The 23320-nt window shown below is 40.5% G+C and overlaps 1 protein-coding gene across 1 annotated transcript in view; it reads right to left on the reverse strand.

The window, feature by feature from the left end:
• Nucleotides 1-23320, reverse strand: part of CTNNAL1 (catenin alpha like 1) — a 77365-nt gene that overhangs the window by 40644 nt on the left and 13401 nt on the right. Inside the window, exons 2-6 of the mRNA XM_049784592.1 lie at nucleotides 20906-21095; nucleotides 9113-9300; nucleotides 6253-6372; nucleotides 2479-2568; nucleotides 1297-1467 (exon numbers count right to left, since the gene is read on the reverse strand). Coding sequence (XP_049640549.1) covers nucleotides 1297-1467; nucleotides 2479-2568; nucleotides 6253-6372; nucleotides 9113-9300; nucleotides 20906-21095 — 759 coding nt within the window. The remainder of the gene's footprint in view (nucleotides 1-1296; nucleotides 1468-2478; nucleotides 2569-6252; nucleotides 6373-9112; nucleotides 9301-20905; nucleotides 21096-23320) is intronic.

The raw sequence follows: 23320 nt of genomic DNA on the forward strand, positions 1-23320 counted from the left end.
ATGAAACTACCAAGATTTGAGAAGATCAAGAGCTTGCTTTCCCTTCTCCTCTCAGCCTAAGTTGGCCTCAACAGTCACTCCATCCCAGGGAGGCAGAGGTTTTTTTTTTTTAATAGTTATGGTGAAATTGCAAGAATATTCATGATTGGGTTTCAGGCATACAAAGTTTCAACACTAATCCCTTCACCAGTGTCCACTTCCTTCCACCAGAAATTTTTAAACTAAGAAAAATATTATTTTTTCTGTTATGTTGACCACACCCAGAGGTGCTGGGAGAAGAGTTTGCAGCACTGGAGATCAAACTCAAGGTCTCTCACGCATCACATGTGTGCAAGGTAAGTGCTCTACCACTTGAGCCATCTCTCCAGTCCAGGAATTTTTACTTATAGGGATCACATGTAGTAGTTCTATGGGGCACAGGAGTCACTCCCAGCAAGCAGTTTAAGCAGTAACAACATAAAAATCAGTCAGGTTGGTCTTGAAGAGACAGTACAGGGATTAGGTTGCTTGTCCTGCATGTGACTGACTGTGGTTCTATCCCTAGCACCACATATGGTGCCTGGAGCATTGCTAGGAATGATCCCTAAGTACAGAGTCAGGAGTGGTCCCTGAGCACTACTACTCAGTGTGGCCCAAATTCCCTCCCCTCCCAAATCGGTTTTGTTAGCCACAAACCATTCATGTTAAGGTTTCTATTTCCTTAAGAATATTTTTTGTTTTTGTGATGCCAGGGATCAAACTTAAATCACATGTATGCAAGACATATGCCTTGCCACTTAGTCACATCCCGTACCTGAGAACATGTTTTAAAATTTACTGGAGTTAGTTAAGAAACAAAGAACCAATTAAGAAGCAAAGTCATTATTTCAGCTGAGGATCAGCTCAAAGGGTGGGAATGCATGCTTTGTTATGCATGTGGCAGTACCAGGTTCAATTCTAAGCCTAATCTGGTCCTGAATATAATTGTATGGGGTCCCTAAGCACCACCAGGTATGTCCCAAAAAAACAACAACAAAAGGTCAGTCCTTTATATAGTTTCATAAAGCTTGTCCACACTGGAGCTGGAGAGATAGTAAAGTGGGTAGGGTGTTTGCCTTGCATATGACTGAGCCAGGCTCAAGTATCCCATATGGTCCCCAGCACCACCACAAGTAATTAGGAGTAGCAGAGTTAGGAGTAACCCTTGGCCATTGTTGTGTGTAGCCCCCCAAATCAAAACAAACAAATAATAAAAAAAACTTGTCATGTTCACAGTCTACTATCTCCTTCTACAGATTATATTCTCTTTATACTTACCTTAAATTCTTTAATTCCAGTAAAAATACTGATAGATGAAGCATCTGTCTCTCCATTTGGCTTGCAGTCAGTTACAATTTCAATGACCTTGTTCAATGCTACTTTCATGCGATCAAATACTTCTTCTTTGTTTTTATGGGCCGACTCGCAGTTGGGGTGCCTGAGACATGTCTTCAAAGTAACAGAAAAGTTCCTCTTTAAGATTTGGCCCATCTCGGGACTCAAAATCTTACACAGAACGAGTCATGCTAATAAAAATAGTTCTTTACCCAAATCTCCTGGGTCCCTGGCTCACCCCGCTGCTTCTCCTCACTAAAAGTGGAAGCAGGATGAGTAGAAAGCGATAGCAAGGTTAAGTGGGAAAAGCAAAGTGCAAAACGGTATCTTGACACTTCAATTGTTTTACATAAAGGTTTCAGAGAAATCCCTTTATCTTCATCATGATTAAACTTAGTTTAAGATATTGCCTGACATATGCAAAATAAAAAAAGAGGGAAAATGAATAGATGATGTTCTGACCATGCATGTGTCTCTGACTCACAAATGCTGATGTAAAAGAAAACCTTTTCAAGGACTAGATTATCACCAGAACCTTCCCGGCAGGCTTCAGTGCATTATGGATTTTGAGGCTTTGTTGATCCTATCCTAATAAATTCCTTGAGCAGAAAATGTCTTATAAATCAACCGGTATAGAGATGAGTGTTGACTAGTACAATCCATAATTGGACCTATTGGCTAGCCGACTGCTGTTTAAAATTACAAGCTCTTGTTTGACAATTGTACAGCATAAGGAGGAATAAGAATTATGAATTTACAGACTAAAGAAAGGATGGGCTTAGTACTGCACTGTGACTTAACACATTTGAACTGGCCTAGCTTCTTTCAGAGGGCAAAGTGCAGGCTCCCCAAAGACACCAGCCAAATTCTTCAGGCTGTGCCTGTGTGAGACGGGCCTCAGCTCACAGCACAGACATACACCTTTTTGGTTTTAGTGATTCATCAAAGCTGACTCACAGATTAATTGCTTTCTGAATCTGGGCAAGGGAGCTGAGGTTCTTGCTAAAGAGTGACTGAGATTTCGGGTTTATCACTTTGATCTTTAAAACTAAACGATATAATTTGAAAGCAACAAATCAGGATTCCCGATTAATTTACAACATAATAAAGCAAACGTTTCCTTACCTTTGAAGCCGTGAGAAGCATCATTGTACATTTTTCCAGAACAGCCCTAGCAGCTGCCATTTTCGCCTTTTTCTTTTCATCTTTCAGATCCTAGAAAAGAAATAAAATCACTTACCAGTTTGGGATCAGGTAAACAACCCAATTTCTCAAAAAGTAATTTACTCAGAACAACAGTGCTAAACAATTGAATAACACTGATGGGAGGGGAGAACTGGAGTGACAAAAAAATAAAGAATTAAGTCTTATGAAATGCTACCACTTCCATCTAAACACAACAAGCAACAGAGTGGAAAGAAATCACAACCCCCAGGCTGGAGGGATAGCACAGCAGGTAGCACACTTTCCTTGCACTCCTGTGGTCAGCCAGGTTCAATTCCCAGAAACCCATAAGATCCCTGGAGCCCACTGAGGAGTAATTCCTAAGTGCACAGCCAGTAATAACCTCTGAGCATCACTGGATGTAGCCCCAAAACAAACAAAAAAATTATAGCCCTTAATTAGCGTGTCAGAGCCAGAGACTAAGATGCTCACATTCAGGGGACGTGTCACACAGGACCTTATCCATTTGAACAAACCTTGGTCCTAACCGAAAAAAAATACCCTATGCTCTGCATAAGTAAAAGTAACATAGTCGCTGACCATGTGCAGATCATGTCTACCTTCAAAACAGACTCTTAGATCTCAACTTTTTCTAAGTTCATTACTGATTAGTTCTAACTAAATACTCATTTTTTGCAATATGACATTTGTTAGTTCTAAACAGCCCATATGCTGCTCTAAAATGACCTGAAGATGTGTTCATCTTCTCTTCCCTAATTAGATAATGAATTCTGAAGAAAACTCTGTGTTTTTATTTTTTTTTCCTTTTTGTTGCTTTTCACAGAGCCCCTTTTGGAATATGTGTTATCCTAATTTGGTTACAACCATCTAAATCAGAGTTTAACAGACATTTTCAATAAAAGGCCAGCTAATAAAAAGTTTAGGTTTTCTGGGGGCTGGCAAGGTGGCACTAGAGGTAAGATGTCTGCCTTGCAAGCGCTAGCCAAGGAAAGGACCACGGTTCGATCCCCCGGCGTCCCCGGCGTCCCATATGGTCCCCCCAAGCCAGGGGCAATTTCTGAGCGCTTAGCCAGGAATAACCCCTGAGCATCAAATGGGTGTGGCCCAAAAAACCAAAAAAGAAAAAAATAAGTTTAGGTTTTCTGAGTCATATGGCTTCTGTCACAAATGCTTAATTCTGTCTTTGTCAAGTGAAAGCTGCCCTAGATAATATACAAAAGAATGAACACAGCTGTGTTCTCTTACTATGGATGCAGAAATTCTAACTATGTAAATGTTTTGCCTCTCACATTAGTCAGTCTTTCCTCCTTGAGTTAAGTAAAAGCATTTTTTCTTACAAAATGCAAAGCACAAAGTTTGAGAATAGTGTACTTTTCATTTAGTAAATCAAAAGTTAATTCAGGGGCTGGAGCAATAGCACAGTGGTAGGGCATTTGCCTTGTACGAGGCCGACCTAGGACGGATGGTGGTTCAAAACCCGACATCTCATATAGCCCCCAAGCCTGCCCGAGATGATTTCTGAGCACAGAGCCATGAGTAACGCCTGAATGCAGCTAGGTGTGACCCCCCACCCAAAAAAAAGTGAATTTAGTTATCCCTAAAAGAGCTCTTAGTCACTTGAATCCCAGTAGTTTTCTATACTAGGAAACAAAAAGCAAAGTCTTTATATCTTGGTACATGAGATAGTGCAAATAGCAAAAAGCCAATTCAGGGGCTGGGGCAATAGCTCAGAATAGGATATTTGCTTTGCACACAGCTGACCAGGACCAACCCTGGTTCAATCCTTGGCATCCCATATGGTCCCCTGAGCCAGTCAGGAGTGATATTTGAGTGACTCAAAAACCAAAAAGAAAAAAAAAAGAAAAAAAAAGAAAAGAAAAGAAAAGAAAAGAAAAGAAAAGAAAAGGATAATGGCCAAAGGCAACAGAACCTGAGAAATGATAGAGAGAGCAGACACTCTAGTAGAGGGTATGGTGTTGTAACATATGCAAGATACTCTATCATTAACAGTGATAGCAACTAAAATAAAGTTTTGGAGAACAGAGAAATAGTACATTGATAGGACATTTGCCTAACACACATCCAACCTGGGTTCTATCTTTGGTATCCCAGTTGGCTCCCAAAGTTTGCCAGGAGTGATTCCTGAGTGCAGACCAGGATTGAGTCCTGAGCATTACCAGATGAAGGTCCAAAACCAAATAAAGTAAAATATTCTAAAAGAAAAAGAAAAAATCATGGCATCCCAATTGAGGAGGGGACTGAGTGCCTCACAGGAAGAATAGAGACTTCTACACAAAACACAATGGGCTAAATGAAGCAAAAAATAAAGTATGAAGTGAAGCATCATAATCCAGTCTACAACTTTCCCTGGCATTTCTTAATTCCAGTGGGAAACAGGAAAATTCATGCTAAAATTTATATATTCCATAAGAATTATACCAAAGCATCCCCCCAAAAGGTCAAGTACTCCATACTTAACCTGCTGACAAGATGAATGTATGTATACCCACCCCAACAAAGAAAAGTCATCCTAAATATAACACGGATTTCTCATCCTAATCTTAGGAGCAGAGTTTAAATTAAGGAACAGACATAGAAGGAAGTAATACAACATAGTGTGAACTTTCTGAGGCTTTAGAATCATATATAATTGAATTCAATCAACTAGAAAAATGGTTTTCAGGAACTGGAAAATAGTATAGCAATGAGGGTGCAATGGGCCAGATTTAATTGCCAGTACCCACAACCTCCTGAGCATCATGAGCATCTGGAGGCCCTTGAGCACTTCTTAGGTGGCTCTGCCCAGGCCTGGTACTATAGGGCCCAAGCAACACTGCATCCTACAGCTCTAGCACTGAACCAACAATCAACCAGTACTGTTGGGAGTGGCCCTCAGTCCTCCTTGAACATGGAGAAAAAGAAAGAAAATGAAAAGTGATCTTTATTGAAAGAGACTCAGGGTCAGTCTCTTCATATGTGGAACAATAATAACAATGCTTATTTTAAACAGACATCTTGATAATCAGATGAGAACATGTACATAAAGTACCAGTATAAGGAAATACTGAATTGTTTGTTAGCACTCTTCATCCAATGTAGAAAAATGACAAAAGATATAGTGTGAGAATAACATATAAAATGTTTCAGAAAGAATACTAAAAGCTATATAACCAAAGAAGAATAGGTAAGATGATTATCTGCTGAGCTGCAGTAGAAAAGTCAAATGGAAAGTTTTAGGAAAGAGGAAGTACTTGAACTTGACCTTGCAGGCAAGTATGACCTTTCCCAGTAAGCACAGTGGAAACACAGTTAACTGCCATGTGTGCAAACAAAACAAAACAAAAATGACACAAAGATTTACCTATTTTATTCTAGCCTTTTTTATAATAGAGTTTATAAATTTCATAAGAAAGGAAACCAATTAAAATATGGCAACATAATCACACCTCCATCTAAATTAAAAAGTCTGCATTTAGGGCCCGGAGAGATAGCACAGCAGTGTTTGCCTTGCAAGCAGCCGATCCAGGACCAAAGGTGGTTGGTTCAAATCCCGGTGTCCCATATGATCCCCCGTGCCTGCCAGGAGCTATTTCTGAGCAGACAGCTAGGAGTAACCCCTGAGCACCGCCGGGTGTGGCCCAAAAACCAAAAAAAAAAAAAAAAAAAAAAAGTCTGTATTTAGTTCAAGATTTTTTTAATGTGGTGAATACATACATTTTGTCTATCTCCAGTTAGGTGTGCAAACTCCACCATTTCATTTCCAAATTGACTGAATATTTGAACAAACTCTTGAAAACTATTCACTTTCTCTAGTTTTTCCATAGTTGCAAGAACCTGAAAAACGGAATATTTCATTATCAGATCTATCTGTAAAAGAGACCAAGGTTTGCTAATGCAAAGGTGGAGGAGAAATTCTAGATTCTAGGGGAAATCTGAGAAGGGATAAAAGAGACCACAGAAGGAGGAGCCCAGAGAACTAGCTGCAACTTCAAAGGTTAGAATCTTTTAGGGAAGGCTTTGTTTAGAATAAAGACACTTGAAAATTTAGAATCAAGACACTGGACTTAAATATTAAAAGAAAAAAAGAGCAGAAAGAATAGTGACTAAATGTACAAGAGGCAGGCATTTTTGTGTGTGTATGGGGGAGGCATTTAGGGCTATACCTGGCAGTCCTTAGAACTTATTCCTGGCTCTTCATTCAGAGATCACTTCTGGAAGGCCAAACCCAATCTGCCATGAGAAAGGCAAATGTTCTATCTGCTGCATTACCTATCTCTCACCCCTAAGAGGCAAGCATTACTTAGCAAAGATTGCAGAAGGCAGGAATGTGCAAGACTGGGCAATAAAGTCCAGGAAAGAAGTAGTTGAGGATCTAAAAAAGAACACATAGAAGCTAGTTCAGAGAACCAGTGAACCAGAAGTACCTCTTCTCGGAAAAAGGGAAGGAAGGTCAGCAGCAGACGGAGGAGTACGAGGGAGTTTGGGGACTTTGCAAGCAGGAAAAAGAGTTTCCATCCGTTTCAAATTGGCAAGAAGCTGTGGGCAGCCAGGGGTGAAGAGAGAGTGTGAACTTGTAGGAGAGCCAAGAGACCACATGATGTTTCTTGACATTAGAAATAAAAGTAAATAGATGTGAAATATATTTTCAAAGACTTGTCTCTAAAATAACAGACCTGGAGTAGATTTTGTCAGTGCAAGATAGGAAGAGAAAACACAGATATCCTGTGTTTACTTATTTCTAATGGGTCTATGGTGGATGTTGGCATGTTAATCTGCCCTGGCAGCTACAGGATGTACAGGAGACTAACACAGAAAGATAAGGCAGCTTACCATCACTGAGCAGAACCTCCGTTCATCAAAGAGGAAGTTATTCCTCTAGTTCTTCAATTTTTTTCTCTATCAACTTAACAGTTTTGGATTCACTCAACATTCTTTAGGTATCTCATTGGGGGGGGGGGGGCATCCATTGATGCTCAGGATTCAGAGATCACGCTTGACCAGCTCTGGGACTATGTATGGTGCCAGGGACTGAACTTGTATTGGCTACATTCAAGGCAAGCATCCTATCTGCTGTACAATCTTTCCAGCCCCCCTTTGAGTACTCATGTCCTCAATCTTGTTGGATCAGTTCGTTCCCTGGCTGACTGCTTTCCTTCCTGCATAGGGAATTGCTCATGACTGTACATGTCCAACTCAAATAATCAAGGAACTGGACCTGTATCTGAGAGACTATTAAGAGTTTGACACCAAAAGAGTTTAAGTCTGTTCTTTAAGTTTTTTGATTATTCCATATTTTTAGGGGTTTTGCATACAAAAATGTTATGGTGTAAGTCTTTTAAGTTAACATAATTTTATTTCTCAAATTTACACACTGATTTTTAGGGGCCGAAGGGAAATAGGAACTGGTTCTTGGGGAAAGAGACATTCTTTATTTTTATCAACTAGTTCCTGTACATACATTTTTATGGACTCATCTTTTCTTCCAGAAATTGTACACAGAAAGGACTTTCACCAATTTACCTCAATAAGCTGATAAAGGTTTACTAAGAGGAAATATTAGCACTCCAAAGTTGTTTCATCCAGTACATCCATCATTTAGGAATGACAAGTGCAAAAGAAACACCACCACTTTTAGGGGAGTTGACAGGGGGTGGGGGGCGCATCCCTGGTAGTGCTCAGAAACTGATTCTGGAACTGTTCCTGGCTCAGTACTCAGGAATGACTTTCGGAGCTGCTCAGCAAATCTTATGTGGTGATGGGGATTTGAACTGGGGTTGGCCACATGCAAAGAAAGTGCATTAACCTCTGCACTACCACTTTTGAGCTATAGTCACTTAGAGTTATAAGCAATTAAAACATATGAGCACTACTAAATTATTTCCTATTACCTTAAAAACTCTTTTGAAGAACTAGAAAAATAATACAGGGGAGCAGAGTATTTGCCTTGCATATAGCTGACCCTGCTCTGATCCTTGACACCTCATATGTTCACCCAAGCACATCCAGAAGTGATTCAAAAACAAGTAGCCAGGAATAAGCCTTGAGCACAGCTGAATGTAATTTAAAAAAATACTCAGTAGATGTAATCAAGGTGTTTAAATAAAATATAAAGAAAAAAAATACTCAGTAGGAATAGGTATATCAAATTAGATGGGAAAGTTGCATAGGAGCCAACTAAGCTCCTCAATAAAAACAAACACAGAAGGTTCAACCAGCAACACTTTTGTAAACCCTCCGGCAATGACTTAATGGCCCCATTGTGACCCCATAGCACTTTTCAGAATTTTTCTTTTACCAAAGTATTTTTGGTAAATTCCATTAGCCATTTAGTGTTAATAAGCAATATAAACTAAACTATTTTGTGCCTACTAATGGGACAGGCTTGGGAGTGGGTAGGCAACTGGGGACAATGGTAGAGGGAATGTGACACTGGTGGGGGAGATTGGGGTTTGAACACTGAATGCCCTGAAACAATGATATTGTGAACATCTTTGTGAATTATAGTGTTTAGGTAAATTTAAAGAGTTTTGAACAACACTGAAAGATACAGTATAAAAACACCAAAAGCAAGTACCTTATTTCTCGATGTTATTATCTGCTTAATGACTACTCGGTCAGCTAACAACAGTACTTTAGTCACTGAAGAAAGAAGTAATCTGGCAGCTTTTATAACTCCTGTTTTATCTGTAAAAATGGTGATTTGACCATCGTTTTCTGGGTGATTCTGGGCACTGATATCTGTAAGTGCTGCAATTGTTTCTCCTAAAAGGAGAGGCAAGGGAAGAAAGTTAAATTGAGATAATACATTTAAATAAAAACCCACACTTTCTTTAATCCTTTTTGGGTGGAGAAAAGGAAGTTGGTCAGCATTACTCAGGAACATATACCCTGCTTGTGTACTTAGAAGTGTCCTCTGGTAATATATGTGACCAAATCCTGCATGCCCGAAGAGTACTAGCTAAAAGAGACCCCAGGAAAAACACCCCAAGACACATCCTAGTCACTATGATGAATCCCATAGATAGAGGCAGAATACTGAAAGCAGCAAGGTCAAAAAGGGAAATTACATTCAAGGGAACATCCTTGAAATTTACAGCAGACCTGTCACCAGAAACACTCAAGGCCAGAAGCCAGTGGTGGGACATAGTGACAAAACTCAATGAAATGAATGCTTCACCTAGAATACTGCACCCAGCAAAACTCACTTTCGGGTTTGAAGGAAGTTTACGTAGCTTCACAGATGAACAACAGCTAAGAAACTTCACAGACTCAAAACCAACCTTAAAAGAAAAACTAAAAGGTCTAATTTAAAGACAAGACAGACCAGAAGTAGCCTCTGGTGGTATGCTCCTAACCTAAACTCCTGTATAAGTTTTCCAGCCCTAGCTTTTCTCTAATTGTTTTTTAGGGGGAGATGTTCAGGTCATACCCAGAAATGCTCAGACTTTACTCCTGATTCTGCACTTAGGTGTCACTCACTCCTAGCAGGGCTCCGAGTACCATATGATTTGTCAGGGATCAAATCAAGCCAGGCGTATGCCCCACCACTGTGCTATCTTCCCTGACCACTTTCTCTAATGTTAAAGATAACATGCTTGTTCTGTAGAAACTGAGCTTTAGTAAGGATTGGAGGTGGAGAGCCATTAAGACACTGGCATTCTGGCGATGGGTATGGAATTGGAACCAAGTATGCCTAAAACCCTATTATTAACAGTAATAACATTTACATTAACATTTAAAATAAAAAATCATGGTGCTTAAATTTAGAAAAAGAAGAAGCAAAAAATATAAATTCAATTTGGGAATTATTTCCAGGGCAAGAAACATTTTCCTCATGATAAGCACAAGGGTTGTCATATGAGCTTTCAAATAACAGAGCCAACAGCACATTCTTAAAAACTCTGACATTTTCATTTTCAATGAATATGAAAAACATTAGCACTTTTGTTTCCACTGGTGTGGCAACCTACACAATAGAAGCTCCTGCTCTAAAAGTCAGTGAGAGAAATCTCAGGAGTCAATGCCAAAGAATCTGGGCAGGATAGAGGAAAGATGAGGAGTGGGGAAGATAAAGCCTCTATAATCCAAAAATCTTGGGCTTTCACTTGTCCTTTAGGGAGAAATGAGAAGTCAGCCAGCCACATAGGATGCATTTCCAGCGAAAGTCAAACTGCAAGAACCACCCACAGGCAAAGAGAAACAATAAGCAAATTGGTAGCCTGGTCTCTGTGTGGGTAAAGGAAAGAAATGCCTGATTCGGCTGGGGGGTGGGTGGGAAACTAGCGAGGGAATGTTATACTGGCAGTGGAATTGGTGTTGGAACACGAAATGCCAGAAACAACTGTACTGTGAGCAACTCTGTAAACCATGGTGTTTAAAAAGAAAGGCCTGCCACCATCCAGAAGCCAATTCTCACTCAGGCTTACTGTTTGATTTTTATACTTCTTTTTTTTGGGGGGGGGGGGGTTTGGTTTTTGGGCCACACCTGGTGACGCTCAGGGGTTACTCCTAGCTACGTGCTCAGAAATAGCTCCTGATTGGGGGAACCATATAGAACATCAGGGGGTCAAACTGTGGTCTGTCCTAGATTGACGCGTGCAAGGCTAATGCTCTACCGCTTGCGCCACCACTCCAGCCCCTGATTTTTATACTTCTCATGATGCCTATCTTAAACTATTCTACCAAATTTCTCCCAACTTTTCAGAAAAATTTTCTACTTTACTCCTGTTATCAAAATAATCACTTCTAAAATAAACAATCATTCATCAACAAAATTACACACATAGTTATTCTCCTTAAGAATAAAACTAAGGGGCCCGGAGAGATAGCATAGTGACATTTGCCTTGCAAGCAGCTGATCCAAGACCAAAGGTGGTTGGTTCGAATCCCGGTGTCCCATATGGTCCCCCGTGCATGCCAGGAGCTATTTCTGAGCAGACAGCCAGGAGTAACCTTTGAGCATCGCCGGGTGTGGCCCAAAAACCAAAAAAAAAAAAAAAAAAAAAAAGAATAAAACTAAGGGGCCGCCGGAGTGATAGCACAGCAAGTAAGGAGTTTGCCTTAAACATATTTGACCTAGGTTCAATCTTCAGCACCCCATATAGTCTCCCAAGACTGCCAGGAGTAATTTCTGAGCATAGAGCCAGGGTAACCCCTGAGCTCTGCAAGGTGTGGCTCCCCCCAAAAAGAGTAAAATCAAGCTGTACTTTTTCCCAAGCTTTACTATTTAATCTAGTAAGATATAAAAAACACGCTTTAAATCTATTTTTAATGGTCAAGATAATTTTGGTGTGCGCCTAGGTAGAGGGGTTGAGTCACCCCTAAAGATGTTCACAGTCAACTTGTGGCTTAGTGCTCATATATTACCACTGGCAGTGTTCACATGAGCTCAACACTTAAGTTCTCTCTGACCCCCTCAAGGTAAAAAAAAAAAAAAAGCACACACACATACATACACACACACACACACACACACACACACACACACACACACACAACACACCTAAATAAACGAGTAAATATAGACAACCCCAAAATTTATCCACCCATTGCTAAGAATTTTGTACCTGTATATTATAGAACCAACACAGGACTCAACATAATGAAAGTCAAAGTTCAGAAAGATCAGTCTAGTAGAAGCATATAAAAAGGACTAAAATAGGGCCGGAAGGGATAGCATAGCAGTAGCTGTGCCTTGCAATGCGGCCGACCCGGGATGAGCCTGGGTTCAATTCCCAGTGTCCCATATGGTTTCTGGAGTCTGCCAGGAGCGATTTCAGAGCACAGAGCAAGGAGTGATGCCTGAGTGTCATGGGATGTAGCCCGAAAACAACCCCACCTTCCAAAAAAGGACTAAAATAGTGGTCTTCAAACACAGATCCACAAACCTATCCAGGTATAAGGCTAAAAATCAGTGTTGCCTTGGTTAGAATTCTAGTTCAGAAACTGGTGTGCAAGACAGAAACTGGGCCACAGGTACAAACAGGTGAAAGAATCTTGGACTAAAAAACATAGCTCAGAGCCAGGCTACTTATCAAGCAACTATTTCAGTAATGAGCGTGCATGGATCTTACTAGGAGAGTAGTCATGGAACTTATTTATTTATTTATTTATATTTATCTTTTGATTTGGGGGTCACACCCAGCAGTGCCCAGGGGCTACTCCTGGCTCTGAACTCAGGAATCACTCCTGGTAGGGTGTGGAGGACCATATACAATACTGGGGATTGAACCTAGGTGGGCAGCATGCGAAGCACACTCACTATCTGCTGTACTACTGATCTGGCCACTATTATTTAAATGATTTGGGAGATACTGGAAAGAAATATATATATAAAATTGTGCCTGAACAGTGATAAGAAAAGTATGAGGGTGTGTGTGGGGGTAGAAGGTCCGAAAGGCATGGGACAAGCAGTGGTAAATTTAGGTTCAGACAACAGTAATCTGAAATGATGCTAGAATTTGAATTCATCCACTGAATAACTATTAACTAGATAGTTAACACCACTAACCAATGAAGTCTGTGGCCATCCGATGATTCACATCTTCCAGCAGTTCCATTCTCAGGCTACCCACTTGACACAATATCTTAGGGTTGGTTTAGGTTATTAATAACCCTGAAGAAACAAGCTTGGTTGCTCTCTTTCTTCCTAAAGGGAAGCTTGAGAGAGACTACTGATATGAGGACAAACTGAAGCTTCAGGCCAGACAGCCTGGAAGGAAAACTCTCCAGGGCTGTGAGAGGAACTCAGACTTCAAAAGCAGAGTCCAAATCCATACAAGCTTCTTTATCATTGCAGGCCTCACTGGCACCTCGACTGCAATGTCAGAATCAACCATAAAGCCATACCTTGATTCCTGGACCTCAGAGACTGGGAGATAGTGTAAAGTTCAAGTGTTAAGTTGCTGCATTTAGGCTAACGTGTTACCCAGCTATAAATAACTAAATCAAAAGTTAATGGCAAAATGTATAGAGAAGTGCTGATAGACTACCATCCAGAGCTGCCTAATGTCTGTCCATCAACCAGTGCCACAGACTCACATAACTCTCAAAAGAGAAGTAAGTCAAGTCTTGAAAATAAATATTGGTCTTCCAGCCAATCATATGAGGTCCCCTTGGGAGGAGGTCATGGCAAGTCCCTCACCTTGCTGAAGCCTCAGCAGCTAAATTCACAACTATATCCCACAACTGCCACCAAACTAATGGCGGAACTTCACCACCTTTCTACTAATCTCTGCAGAGACAACTAACTGCTGAAAACTCCAGGTATTTCAGGTTTGGAGACTAACATCTCTGGTGGCTTTTTGGAGTAAAGATAAGCCTCCTCCCTTGCCCCAATCCCAGCCTCCATACTTCCAGAATCTCCAGTGCTATGCCCACTATACACACCCATGTGTATACATATATACATATGTATATATAATGTATATACATATGCCATGTTAGCTCATCAATCCATTTCCACAAATCCTTAAAGTCCTGGACTTTGTATGAGGCTTTATATGAGGCACTACCATATTTAGTATTTAGTATTTAGTATTAGTGTTAGTATTTTTCAATAGGAAAGCACCAAATTAGGTGGGAATTACCATAGAAATCACATAAGCTCAACATACAAAACCAACAACAGTATTCTCAACTAGGAACAAATAGCTTAGCAAACATTCAGACAATGACATAATGACCACATTGCAAGATATGACAATTTTTCACATTTGAGGGGGGGGGGTTGGGGCCACACCCATTTTTTGTTGTTGTTTTTCAGGCCACACCCATTAGATGCTCAGGGGTTACTCCTGGCTAAGCGCTCAAAAATTGCCCCTGGCTTGGGGGGAACCGTATGGGACGCTGGGGGATCCAACTGTGGTCCTTCCTTGGCTAGCACTTGCAAGGCAGACACCTTACCTCTAGCGCCACCTCACAGGCCCCCACATATTTTCTTTTAATTAAGTTTTTTTTTCTGATATGTCCATTGCCATTTAGTTGTAATAAGCAATATTATACAAATTATTTGTACCTGTCAAGGGATAGGCTTGGGAGTGGGTGATAAACTGTATAACGGTGGAAAGAATATTACACCAGTTGTGGGATTGGTGTTAGAACACTGAAAGCCAAAAATAACTGTATTATGAGCAACTTTGTAAACCCCAGTTTAAATAAATTTATTTTTTAAATGTACAGATGGGAAAAAATTTAAAGCAAAAAGTTTGAAGCCAGAGCAATAGTACAGTGGGTATGACCTTTGCCTTGCATTCAGCCAATTCAGTTTGATCCCAGGTATACCATATGGTCCCCCAAGCCTACCAAAGTGATCCCTGAGTCATCCCAGGAGTAAGTCATGAGCTCTGTCAGGTGTGGCCCCAAAACAAAACAACACCAAAATGAAACCAAAAATCGCAACGTATATAGAAACGGGCAGAATAAAAATATCGCTTTGCTTTCTGTTAGCAATAGCCAAATGGATGAGCATTTTTCCTCTACAACTCTGGAAAATATTACCTCTTCCTGTGGCTCCCAATCACCAAAGATATCACATATGAACAGTATGGCACTATTTAACCTTCCCTTTCCTGACTAAAGCTGACGCATTTCACTCACAAGTATGTGGGAAGGTAACATTTGGTTAGCTCCACCAGCATAGGCAGATTATGTTATTGTTAACACTTAACATTTTTTTTTTTTGGTTTTTGGGCCACACCCGGTGGTGCACAGGGGTTACTCCTGGCTATCTGCTCAGAAATAGCTCCTGGCAGGCACGGGGGACCATATGGGACACCGGGATTCGAACCAACCACCTTTGGTCCTGGATCGGCTGCTTGCAAGGCAAACACCGCTGTGCTATCTCTCCAGGCCCTTAACATTTTATTGTCGTCTAAAGTGGAAACTGCTTGGGAATCAATTCACTGAAAAAAAATACCATAAAGCTGTCTTGCAGATTCAGTTGTCATTTTCTAATTTGTTATATACAACTAGCCAATATTTTAATGCAAAAAATCTAAAACTAGTCAAACATTTTTTGAGCTCCATATAGAATATAAAACGACTAGTTGTAAAGGAAGGACACAGTTTAAGATAGTTCAACTTGGAAACAAAGGGTTACAAAAAGTTGATTTGATCAGACTTTAGTTTTAGTTTTGAGGGTTTTTTTTTTTTGTTTGTTTTATATTGGTTTTTTTTGGTTTTTGGGTCACACCCATCAGCACTCAAGGGTGGTTACTCCTGGCTCTGTACTCAGCAATTGCGCCTAGCAGACCCGGGGGACCATATGGGGTGTCAGGAATCAAACCAAGGTCCAAACACCCTACCACTGTGCTATCTCTCCTGCCCCTAGTTTTAGTTTTGGTGATGGAGATTGAACACATATACCTGGCTTCATAGAGCTCAACCACTGAGTCACATCCCTAGTAACAACTATATTTATATTGAGCAATTGTTTAAATGTCAAATGCACTATAAAAATATTTCCAAAAGGGGGGTTGGAGAGATAGCATGGAGGTAGGGCATTTGCCTTGCATGCAGAAGGATGGTGGTTCAAATCCCAGCATCCCGTATGGTCTCCTGAGCCTGCCAGGAGTAACCCCTGAGCACTGCCCGGTGTGACCCAAAAAAACAAACAAAAAAAAAATTTTCAAAAGGGGCTGGAGATATAATATAGGGGGTAGGGCACTTGCCTTGCATATGACCAACCCAGGTACCCACTATACCAGGTTAATCCTGGTCACCTGAGCCCTGCCAAGTGATCCCTGAACACAGTGCCAAGGAGTAAGCCCTGAGCATTGCCAGGTGTGGCCCCACCCCCTAAAACAAAACAAAACAAAACAAAATTAAAAAGTATCTATAAACTCTAACATTATTCTTGTTTTAGAAAAAAGAAAAAGTGATAAAGCTTAATACTTTTCCCAGTATACCACTGTTAGCAAGAAGAAATATTGCAATCCAAATCCAGGTATCTAATACCAATAGTCTAGTTTATCATGGTTTTCTATGGTTCCTCCTCAAATGAGAACTAAGTTGTCCATAGGAGAAAATGGTTGCTATGGGAAGAGTGTGCTGGAAATACTTGAGAAGTGATTTAAGTCAAATCTGTATGTGTTAAGAGCAACTAGGGCTTCCAAATAAGGAATTAATTCCAGGAGGCACCACTGTTGCTTGAGTCTCCAACCAAGTTCGGTCTCAAGAAGAGCAAGGGCACTTCAGATGAGATGAGACAACAGCAGCTGTTGGCATCAGCTGGTTTCCAAAGGACTCCACTGTGGGGCTGCATAGGCTTAATACAAATTAAGAGTACAAAAGTCTTCCAGTTTTCACTCTGTGTACTGTGTCCTCACTTCTCACAGTACAGTGGCACACTAGGAAGCCAACAAGGTGACCAGCACTCAGGCTTCTCTTTCATTAAAAGTTCATGCTCTGGGTCAGAGAGATAACTCTGTGACCTAGAGGAGTTTATGTTTGCATGCAGGAGACCTGGGTACCATTCTCAGTACTACATAGTCCCCAGAACACTGCCTGGAGGAACCCCCCGGTACAGAGCTGGAAATAGAACCTGGACACCTCTGTAAAAATATGTAAACATACATTTACGGGCCGGAGAGCTAGCATGGAGGTAAGGCGTTTGCCATTCATGCAGAAGGTCATTGGTTCGAATCCCGGCATCCCATATGGTCCCTTGAGCCTGCCAGGAGCAATTTCTGAGTGTGGAGCCAGGAGTAACCCCTGAGCGCTGCCAGGTGTGACCCAAAAACCAAAAAACAAACAAACAAACAAAAAAAAAACATTCATTTATATATATATGTAAAAACAAATATAAAACCTCTACTCTTGGGGCCGGGCGGTGGCGCTAAAGGTAAGGTGCCTGCCTTGCCTGCGCTAGCCTTGGACGGACCGCGGTTCGATCCCCCGGTGTCCCATATGGTCCCCCAAGCCAGGAGCAACTTCTGAGCACATAGCCAGGAGTAACCCCTGAGCATTACCGGGTGTGGCCCAAAAATAAAAACAAAACAAAACAAACAAACAAAAAAAAAAAACCTCTACTCTTGCTCTAATAAAAAATTTCTATGAGAAACAGTAATATGAAGAACATGTCTGTTAAATTATCCATCGCATTATGTAATGTCTGTTGTGAAAGCTCCCACACAAGAACTTAGTGCCAGGAAAAAAGTCTCCTCTAGGCAAGCTGGTGTGTCTCTTTTCAACAAATCAATGAGAATTATAGAACTCTTTCCTTCCCACATTTTTCCCTTGTCTCCAGGAAGGACAAAGATAAATTTCATGCTTACTTAGAATTGCAAAGTTAGCCAAAGTTACTAGTATATTTATTTCCATCTCCTGCTTTAATGGGTTTATTGAATCTTTTAGTATAAGCTATTTCAAATCTTTTCATATGTATAAGCAAAATATAAATTATTAATTGAGTAAGCCACCCTCCTTCTCTGAAAAGAAAAAAGAAAAATCTATTCTCTTCCCCAGTGAATAAGTAGAAACCCAAGAATAAACAGAAAATGTCTCCTTTCATTCACTCAAGTTCTATCTGTTTGTCCATCTTAATGGGGATTGTGTGTTCTCCTCTTCCTGCTCTTTCCACCTCTGTGCCAATAGTTTGGTTTAGCCTATTTGTTATAAGAAGCCTCCAAATTAATCTCCCTTTCTTTTAGGTCAATACTCTCAATTATTAAATTATTAATTAACTAACCTATATTTTTATGTATTCAATAACCAAAAATTGTTGTTGTTGTTGTTGTTTGTTTTGGGGCCATACAACCAGTGCTCAGGGGTCACTTCTGGCTTTGCATTCAAGAATTATTCCTGACTGACTCAGAGAACCTTATGGGATACTGAGGATTGAACCAAATTGACCACATGCAAGCTAAGCACTCTATCCACACTGCTATCACTCCAGCCCCAATATGACCATAAAAATTACTAAGATAAAACTGTCTCTATATGGCCATAATTTCTCAGTCTATCCTCTATATGAGGCCTGAGAGATACATTAACATAGAGTACCAGGCATAAAGGATTTGACATCTCCATATTGACTCAGTTTTGTTTGTTTGTTTTTTGGGCCACACCCGGTGACACTCAGGGGTTACTTCTGGCTATGTGCTCAGAAATCACTCCTGGCTGGGGGACCATATGGGAAACTGGGGAATCGAACCGCAGTCTTTCCTAGGTCAGCTGCTTGCAAGGCAAATGCCCTACCGCTGCTCTACCACTCCGGCACTCATATTGACTCAGTTTTAACTCACTCACCTCCTTACTCTCTTCATAATGAACCTCCTTAAATATCTGCACTTCCCTCAAGTGATTTTTTGTTTGCTTGTTTGCTTTGGGGCCACGCCTGGCTGTACTCAGGGATCACTTCTGATTCTGAGCTCAGAAATCAGTCTTGGTGGGCTTGGGGGACCACATGGGATGCCAGGGCTGGAACCTAGCTGTGTGCAAGGCAAGTAATTTCCTTATCTGCTATATTATCACTCTAGCACCTCTGATAGGGGCCAGATATTTTACATTTTTTTAAATTGGCTTACAATCCTACAGAATTCCAGTAGTATGTTTTTACTTCTTTCCTGGCTACAAGTCAATCATCACACTTGCCTATGTCAACAAACAGAACCATCACTTATCAAACTGATCATTCTCCAAATGTTGGAGTTATCCCCAACACTCCATTTGGTCACCTCCTACATCAAAATTACAAGCATGGGTCAGAGGTAGAGCAGGAACTAAGAGACCTTGCTAACATGTAGCTCACCAAGTTGAACCTCCAATGTGGCAAATAGTCCCCCAAACATCACCACTAATGTAATCCCTGAGCACTCCCCAGAATGTCCCAAGAAAAAAAAAAATCAACCGAACACTAAACTACCAGCAAATCCAACATATGGGTTCTACTTTGCCAGTGTTTATTTCATCATCTCAAATGCTATCCTGTAGACTGAGTCCCATTATGCATCACCAAGTTCACAACAATAGTCTCCTCCCTAAGCTCTTTGATTTTACCTCTCCTACCACTTGATCTTCTAAAACCTATACTCCATATAAAGGTCACTAAGATGTGCTTGCAGAAAACCTTGTGGGGTCAGAGAGACATTAGAGGGAAAGATCTTTGCCTCGATAAGAGCTGACCCCAGTTCAAAATTCCTATCACCATATGGCTCTTGCAGCAGCACCTGCAGTAACTCTTGAGTTAGGAGTAGCCTCTCAGCACTGCCAGGTGTGGCTCCAAAACAGAAAGAAAACTCACAAAGGAACATTTGGCAAAGTCTGAATTCATTTTTTGGTAGTCACACGAAGGAAAGAAAATGTACTGGCATTATTTTGGGTAGAAGCTAGGGATTCTGCTAAATACTCTACATTGCATAGGAAAACCCTTCACTTCCAACAATTAAGTATCAAAAAAGACATATTCAGTTCAAATATATTTCTCAGCATAAAAGCTGAGAAACTCTACTCATATAATAAACTCCATTGGTTTCCTAGAACCTACAGCTTGGTTATTTTCTTCACAATAACAATCACTACCAGGCATTATATATTAATTGGTTTATTTGTTTATAGGCTTCTACAATGGATGGAGATTGTTTCTCCTCATTAGAATACAAACTCCTATAGCACAGACTTGTGACCCTTTATACAGGACCTGAAATGATTCCTAGCACATCAGTACTCAATAATGTCTATTGAAAAAATTAGGTGTATGGGAGATACTTCAATCAAAGCTAAACTATTTGTGATCATCAAAACATCTTGGGCTGGGGCTGGAGGGATAATATAGATAGAGAATAAGTACAAAGCCTCTTTCCTCGCATGTGGCCAACCTGGGTTTGATCCCCAGCATCCCCTATAGTCCCCAGAGCACCAGGATGCAGAGCCAGGAGTAACCTGTGCATCACCAATTGTGGCAAAACAAACAAGCAAACAGGCTTTCTCATGTTTGTACCACCTGCTATAGAGAAGTGTGGAACATTGTGAGATTGGAAATCTTTATGATTTGTCTGTAAAAGAAAAAAGGCACATGTTAATATTTATTTCTATTTCCTATATGGTGGCAAGTACACTAACATGATCTCCTATGAAGACTCCAGGATTTTGAGTCCTGAAGTCAATTTTGAATCCTCTATATCGCTCTATATTTCTCACATTTCAATGGCTGATGGCAGAGATGGTAGTGAAAAGATCAGCATTTCACATTTAAAACTTAACCCAAGAGAAATCCCATATACTGAGAAGCTCCAGGCACATAATATTCAAGAAATATATTGTTGCAAAGCTGAAGAACAGAAAATGTTTAAACTCTAAAATAAAACAGTGATTTGTGGTTATTTCCAAATCAACAGGTATAAAGGTTTCATTATCGTCATCTACATACCTGCTCGTTTAGCTTCAATACAGGCAATATTTATTTCCTCTTTCAAATCTCGGTTTTCATTGGCGATGGCTTCACCCACTTTAACAAACCTTCCAACTGCCAAGTTAACAGCTTGTCCTACACGCTGGATTGCTTGCAGAGTTTTATCAGACTTTTTGGTATTATCTTTGTGGTTAATAAGTGTGGTGATCTAAAAATAAAGATAAAAGTAAGTTATTTATATTTTAACTCAATGTTTTTTTATATCTGTATCAAAAAGGCCAAGGAAATTAAACACAGGATAGTGGACAAATCTTATGAACTAAACTGATACTTTTAATGTTTCAACCCAGTGACATTGAGAAGAGCATGCTGAATTCCAGTGTTCTTATTAATGATAGTTATACAAGTAACCTCAAATGGCGAAAGGACCTTCATCATATGGCTGAACACAGTATGGAAGCTATACAGATACCATCTACACCAAATCTGCTTACCTAAATCAGATATTTTTGAATGGTCACCACAATCAGTTTTATACTTCTAAGTCATGAACATGAATGAAATGAAGTACCAACTATTTTGATATTTGGTTCCAGGCCCTAAAATAAAATAGCCTAAAGTGGCAAGCTACTGAAACAAATACAAGTCTTCAAGATGTCTTAGAAAATGAGTACATGAAAGATGCTGACATAGAAAAATTTTTAAGGGCCCAGAGAGATAGCACAGTGGTGTTTGCCTTGCAAGTAGCCGATCCAGGACCAAAGGTGGTTGGTTCGAATCCCGGTGTCCCATATGGTCCCCCGTGCCTGCCAGGAGCTATTTCTGAGCAGACAGCCAGGAGTTACCCCTGAGCAATGCCGGGTGTGGCCCAAAAACCAAAAAGGTATAATATACTGTGTGTTCATTGAGTATAATTATCCAGTGAATTCTTTAAGTCTGTCTGTCAACAAAGGTCAAACTGGAGAATAGAAGCAGAAGGAATCACTCTTTAAGTAACTACTTTGCGCCAGTAACACATGTGGTAAGAACAGTTTGTAGGGCCGGGCGGTGGCGCTAAAGGTAAGGTGCCTGCCTTGCCAGCGCTAGCCTTGGACGGACCGCGGTTCGATCCCCCGGTGTCCCCATATGGTCCCCCAAGCCAGGAGCAACTTCTGAGCGCATAGCCAGGAGTAACCCCTGAGCGTTACCGGGTGTGGCCCAAAAACCAAAAAAAAAAAAAAAAAAAAGAACAGTTTGTAATCCGAAAGACCGCAATTGAGCCTGGGTTCTGCAATTGTGAGCTACATGACCTTGGGGGATTTACTTAGTCTCTCTAAATTTCCTCATCTACTAATTAGTATTGTTTCTCAAATTTTGAATGTTTCCTAGATGCCAGGTTCTAAGGATGCACAAAAAAGCAAGACAAACACAATCCTGCACTATGTAGTTTAAAGTCTCATAGAATAGCAATTCAAACACGGGAAATACATTGCAGACCTGAGAAGGATAGTACAGATTTTAAGGTGTTTGCCTTGCATGTGGCCTACTCGGATCACTATCAGCTATGGTCTGGATGTTTCCAAGCACCACCAAGGAGGCCTAGGTAATAATACCCAGCACTTCAGGGTTGAGCCACCATAGCCTCCAGCCCTTTTATTGAACTGGGGCTCTTCTTTGGAGCATCCTTATCACTCACAGACAGGCAGACAGACAAACAGACAGACAGACAGACATATTGCACACCTGTTATGTCAAGTAAAATTCTATAAAACAGCAATAAACAAGGAAAAGACCCACCCTCTCACAGAATTTCCATTCTCATGGAGAGGTTAAGGATGCATGAAATACATACAGGTAAATAAAACATTTTCTGTAAAGATATAGCCACAAAATCATATGATTGAAAGTATCTCTCAGCTTCTATGAAAAAAGTGATATTTAAGCTGAATGTCTAAATAATATCAAGAAGCTGAGGGGAGGAGTAAACATCAGCTTAATTTCACTTTTTCACAGAAGCTGAGCGATACTGCTGAGGATCAGAACTGGGTTCCTTACTGCAAAGCATGTGCTAGCTTGCTTTGCTATCTTTCTGGGTCCTGTTTTTCTCATTTTAGGATCAGACTTTAGGGGTCAGAGAGAGTACAGGTGCTAAAATACTTGCCATGGAGATATCTGGCTTTGCCAGGAGCAAGTCCTGAGGACAGATCTGAGAGTAGCCCCCTAGCACCACTAGAAGTAATCCCCCAAAAGCTCCCATTACCACAAAAGAGAGCAAGAGTTCAGTTTCTGATATATTATTGGGGATATAAACACCTTACCTCATCTATATATATATATATATATATATATATATATATATATATGAGAAAACTCCTACTTTTCCTTTTATTATTTGATACTTTAGGTGTCACATGCAAAAATTTATTGCCATAACTAATTTCATGGGGAATATTT

This window comes from Suncus etruscus, chromosome 1 (genome assembly GCF_024139225.1).
Source record: "Suncus etruscus isolate mSunEtr1 chromosome 1, mSunEtr1.pri.cur, whole genome shotgun sequence".
Lineage (NCBI taxonomy): Eukaryota > Metazoa > Chordata > Mammalia > Eulipotyphla > Soricidae > Suncus > Suncus etruscus.